At 46.5% G+C, this 6,000-nt stretch overlaps 1 protein-coding gene across 1 annotated transcript in view; it reads right to left on the bottom strand.

Moving 5' to 3' along the window:
• Positions 1 to 6,000, bottom strand: part of LOC116064632 (atrial natriuretic peptide receptor 1-like) — a 124,633-nt gene that overhangs the window by 105,013 nt on the left and 13,620 nt on the right. Inside the window, exon 2 of the mRNA XM_031319823.2 lies at positions 4,725 to 5,541. Within this exon, the coding sequence (XP_031175683.1) occupies positions 4,725 to 5,484 (760 nt within the window). The 5' untranslated portion in view covers positions 5,485 to 5,541. The remainder of the gene's footprint in view (positions 1 to 4,724; positions 5,542 to 6,000) is intronic.

Raw genomic sequence — 6,000 nt, 5'->3', positions numbered from 1 at the left:
TTGATCAATTCAAGGTGAAAATCAAAAGTTTAAAGGGCTTAAAAATTGGATATTATTTCAGTATAGAAGATATACTCCTTTTGAAAATGCTACATATTCATTTATTGAACCCTCTGCCTTTCATACCAACGTGTTTGTCTGTGATATTCATCCCAGCCTGTGATTACAGTGCAGGTAATTCAGGGGAAGTGATTAAACATTCGCCTCTGACTGCTCATCTCCTGCTGTGTTCTCATTCTGTCGCTCTGCAGTTTGCTTTTTGTGTTTTTATTTGTCGTTTTTCTCTTATAGCTGCGGCTAGCTCCTGCAGCCTGGACTCAGCGGATATACATTGAAGTAACCCTTTAACGTGAGTGCGTAATTAGATGTTAGTTTGAACACTGCAAGAAGAAAGGGAAGTTAGAAGACGCTGTCTTCCTTTTTTTTTTTGTTCAACCGACAGTTTGTATCTGAAGGAATCTTTTCCTTTTAGGATTGAAATACTGGAAACAGGAGATGCGGAGAAGAAGCTGAGACTAAAGGGAGATATTGATTCCTTTTACAGGCAGTACAATCAAACACAGCTGACTGACCGGTTCAATAATTTCTACATATCGCAGAACTACAGACATCCTGGAAGCGTGAATTACAGTGAAGTGTTCTCACCTGGGTCATACTGATTAAAGTGAATAACACATAAAGGAACTGATGGAGAAAATAGTTTGTGTATATATGTTGTTATTAAAAAAGACAGCATAAAAGTCTGTGGCATTGATGCATCATCTGCACATCCATCACCGTTTGGTTTGAGGCAGCCACAAAACAGGACAAACGCAGATTACAACACACAATTCGGACAGCTGAAAAAATCCTTGGTGCCCCGTGTCCTCCCTCCAGGACTTGTACACCGGTAGGACAGCCCGGTCTCACGGCAGTTTGTGTAAATGTCACGTTATTTTTAATCTATTGATACGTGTTCACGGGGGACATTTTTCTTGTTTTTTACGTGGTGGTCAGCACGAAAATGTGAAGTAATGTATTTCAACGGGAAGCATATTTCGTGGTCACAGCACGAAAATGGTAGGGAGTAGTATGAAGAGCCGAAAATCCGCGTAGGGAGGTTGGTCGGGGGGGTGGATGGGTCAAACAATAGAGGACTTTCACCTGGGTGAGCGGGGATCGCGTCCCACGCGTGGCGTTTTGTTTCCCGTAGTCTTCCTAATCACAACCGTCCTGTTATTGTCGCGCGCCCCGGCGTGTGAGGCGCCCCGTCCCGTTATTGTCGCGCGTCCCCAACGGCCGTCTCCCGGCGTGTGAGGCGGCGCGTCCCGTTATTGTGGCGCGTCCCCAGCAGCCGTCTCCCGCCGTGTGAGGAGCCGCGTCCCGTTATTGTGGCGCGTCCCCAACGGCCGTCTCCCGGCGTGTGAGGCACCGCGTCCCGTTATTGTGGCGCGTCCCCAGCGGCCGTCTCCCGCCGTGTGAGGAGCCGCGTCCCGTTATTGTGGCGCGTCCCCAACGGCCGTCTCCCGCCGTGTGAGGAGCCGCGTCCCGTTATTGTGGCGCGTCCCCAACGGCCGTCTCCCGGCGTGTGAGGCACCGCGTCCCGTTATTGTGGCGCATCCCCAGCGGCCGTATCCCGCCGTGTGAGGCGCGGCGTCCCCAGCGGCCGTCTCCCGGCGTGTGAGGCGCCCTTTCCCTGTAGTGTTTTTCCTAAACCCAACCTCCACCATCCCATTATTGTCGCGCATTCCGTCCCCCCTCCCGGCATTTGGGGCGTCCTTTTCGGCCGTCTCCCGGCGTGTGAGGCATCCTTTCCCCGTAGGGTATTTCGTGCTGGCCACCACGTAAAAAACGAGAAAAACGTCCCTGTGAACACGTATCAATAGATTAAAAATAATGTGACATTTACACAAACTGCCGTGAGACTGGGTTGGGTAGGACCAGGAAGCAGACGGAGAACATCACCAAAGACCCCCACACATCCTGCACACACTCTCTTTAACCTCCTCCCCTCTGGCAGGCGCTACAGATCCCCACGCACAAAAACAACCAGACACAAGAACAGCTTCTCCCCCACTGCCATCACTCTACTGAACTGTGGATAAGTGAGGTCATCCCCACTTTGGCCACTCACCCACTTCTCTACACATTACACACTTATCATTCCATAAGCATCTTGCACACTACTTTGCACTATTATTTTTTGCACGTTACATCCCACTCCATGTGTACTTGTCTTGATATTATGTCTTATTTGTATATTTGTATTTTTGTATATTAAGTTGATATGTGCCTATATGTATATTGTTGTCTCTATTGTACAGTATGTGTCTATATTATTATTATTTGTCTATTGAATGTTTACTACTACATGTCTATTTGTTGAATGTATAGAGAGTTCTGAAAGTCAATTACTTGTGTATGTAAGTAAATCTGATTCTGATCCTGATCTGTGCAGCAACCAGCTGCACGTAACATTAGCCGTCTTTATTCACTGTCACTTCTCTTATTCAGCTGATTCTTAACGCCAACGGGACGGGACACAGGAAGCACCTGTACGGGAGCATACCACTGGCTTATGTAAGGGCAGAAAAATACACAGGGAAAAAACACTCATCGTCATCATCAATCAGCAGCAGCAATTTTCATAATCGATGAATCATTTCAGTCATTCTTCAACTTCAAGCAAAAATGCCAAACCTTTTTTGCAGCCCCACAGACATCACAGACGCACAGCTATTCGGAGGCATTCACACGGCGAAGATTATGCACCAAGGAAATCCTCCTGAACCCTGCCAGCATATTTTACTTTCGAAAGAAAGTACAGCACATAGAGAGCCGAGGATAATTAAGACCATAACCAAAAATGCTGTCCAGTCGAACAGACTGAAACAGAGAGAGAAGAGCAACACCGGGAGCTGGGATGCTCTACCGATTAACAATCACCAACACACAGTGTGCATCGTGTCTGACTGGTTCAGACACAAACCCAGGGTTCTCCCTGCCATATAAGGTTTAGGTGCAGCACCCAGGCCGTTTTGGGCATCACCTAAGCCGAATAAATGTAACAAAAAGACTTTTCTTAGATCTAATGATTGTAGTCGGACATCTTCAGCTTTACATTTTGTCTTTAAGCTTTTTGAGTGTTATGTATTTATTATCTGCTCTAGCTTTTCCAATGTTTTAGACACAGATATGGTGATAATAATGGTCCAAAATTATGCAAAAAAGAGACACAAAACTACCACAAAGGGACACAAACCGACTACAAAGAGACACCAAATGACCACAGAGACCCAAAACAAGTTTTAAAGAAAACAAAAATGACTAAAAAGAGACACAAAACGACTACAAAGAGACGCAAAACCCCACAAAGAGACACATAATGTCTGGGCTTTTTTTTAAATTGTAAAACGGAACATTTTTGTAAAGAAAGCCCCCGCCAAATACGTGCACCTACGTCTCCCACAAAGCTAGGGAAAAACACTGAAACCGAACAGTAACCGTGATATTTTGGGTCCATCTGGGCCTCTTGGTTGCATTTCTTTTTGCTCATTCTCTCTCACCTCATGTTTCCCGTCAACCCTCAACTGTCAATCAAGGCTAACAATGCCAACACTAGTTGTTTTTGCAGCAGCGAGTCTCGGGTAATGACCTTTTTCTCACGGGAGACGTTCTGACCTGTCACAGCAGGGAAAGCACAGGTGTGTTTAATAACATTAATGCTGGCTGCAGGTGCGTGCTGGCTCATTCAAATAGCTTTCTGGAACACTTAATGTTATTACTTCCACCTGTGTTTTTCCTGCTGTATCAAGTCAAAATGGCTGCTGTGAAAAAGGCATTTGGACCCTGCCAGACCTGATAAGACTGAGGCCCTGTCTGCACGTATACAGATGTTTCTCATATGGATATTTTCCTCTGTATTTTGGCTGCAGATTTGTTTTTGACTCTGTATCCGTGTGGACGTGTACAACGGAGCGTTAGGGCAGTTTGTGCGTGCCCATTGTTGCTTTGTGTAATAAGCGTGCGCCAGAAACAAAAATGGCAGACTACCGATATTATAAAATGACGCAAAGCAACAACTCCACTTCGTTGTCAATTCACACAAGTCGCATTCCGGTTTCGCCATAGAACCTTGGGCCATGTACCAAAAAGATGTTAAATAAATAGGCATCAAATATGTATAAATAAAGAAATAATTAGCTTGTATTAGCAGTTTGAGTATTGCTTGATTTGTCAATATTGCCAAAAGAAAATAAGCTCCAATGTTTCCCCTGTAGCAGTACAGGCCTGCCATGCCAGACGGGGTTTTTTTATGCCAAAAATAACGGCAAATAACCATTGTGTTTCCCCTATATTCGATCTGCACACCGCCCTGACAGCAGGACACCTCGCTACCTAGTGGCCCGGCAAGCATTTGTTGTCGTTTTTGCGTTGTAGTGAGGAAGGAGATATTTTGAAATGAAGGTTGAATATTTTTTTAATTTTTATTTTTGAAACAGAGAGGAGAAATATCTGCTTAAAGAAATATCCGTATTCGTGTAGAGGGGGCCTGAATATAGGGCCCCAGGTGAGGTCTCAGTCTTGAAGAACTAAATGGACTCTTGAAAGCATCTAGTTTGTGAGATGCAGTGGAAACATTTTACTATCTCATAATCTCTTAGTTCCCCACTCACACACTTTTTAGATGAACTCCAAATTAAAATGTACAATGAAATTAACCAACATTTAGTCTGGCAACTCACCTCGGCCGTCGCTCTGAATGTCGGAAATAATTTGGGAATAGTTGATCGGCAGCTTGTTCTCTTCGAACACCCTGTCGACGAGCGTAATGTTGATGCTCTTCAGCTCGGTGTACAGACCCTCCACGGCAAAGTAACACGGCCGATCGTCCACCTTGTTATCGTTGAACATGAGCATCACGTGCTCCCGCCACTTAAAGTGCTCGCAGATCCTCAGGGCGAACTTCCCGAGCTTCTTGTGGGTGGGGCCTGTGTTGGTGATGGACGGGTAGACTCCGCCGTAAAAGGCAACGGCCGGGGCGCCCGCCGTAACCATCGGAACGTCCCAATGGGTGGTGAAGAGGCCAACGGGGGACGATGTGTAGGAGCAGCCGGGCCCGATGAAAGCCCACGGGTTGTACGCAAATTTAAGGTCCACAGCCATGAGCGGGGCGATGGACTCGGAGCAGATGCCGTTTTTGTTTTCGCTGTTTTTGAAGACGTAGGTGAGGTGGTGGTCAGGGAGCAGGGTGGGGTCATCGTTGACGGTTTTAATGGCTCGCTCCAGGGCGGGCCCGATGCGAGGCCAAGCCCACGGGTAATCCGTGTTGCTCTGGGGTAAAATGACGGCCAGCGTGATGTTCTGGAGCGCCCGGCGTTCGGGGTGCCCGCGGGTTTGACGTCTCAAGCCGCGGTGTCGAGATGGTCGCCCAGCGACCAGCTGCATGTCGAGCAAAACCAGCAGAACCAGCAGGAGAGCGGCGCCCTTCCTCCGACACGCCATCCTCCAGCCCAGCAGGTAGTCCACTTCCACCACGGCTCAATAACGTATTGCCGTCAACTGTGGATACACACAAGAGAGACATTGTCAAACTCACGGTTATTTTCATTGTAGATTAGATCTGTCGATTATTTTCTCGATTAATGGGTTATTTTGGTTTATAAAATGCCAGAAAATGAGTTTCCCAAAACCCAAGATGATGTCCTCAAATGGGGAAAGTACAGAGGATAAGGGCTGGTGTGCATCTAACGATTATTTTCATTAATAATTAATCTGTGGATTATTTTCTGGATGAATGGATGAGTTGTTTGGTCTCTAAAAAGAGATGAGTCCTCTAAAGTAGCCTTGACACCTTTATACACACACACACACACACACACACACACACACACACACACACACACAGACACACACACACACACACACACAGACACACACACAAAAACACAGACAAGACACACAGACAGACACACACACACACACATACACACACACAAAAACACAGACAAGACACACAGA

This window comes from Sander lucioperca, chromosome 10, assembly GCF_008315115.2.
Source record: "Sander lucioperca isolate FBNREF2018 chromosome 10, SLUC_FBN_1.2, whole genome shotgun sequence".
NCBI classification, from domain to species: domain Eukaryota; kingdom Metazoa; phylum Chordata; class Actinopteri; order Perciformes; family Percidae; genus Sander; species Sander lucioperca.
Note: the sequence above shows the minus strand (reverse complement) of the source record. Positions and strands in the feature narration are given on the sequence as shown.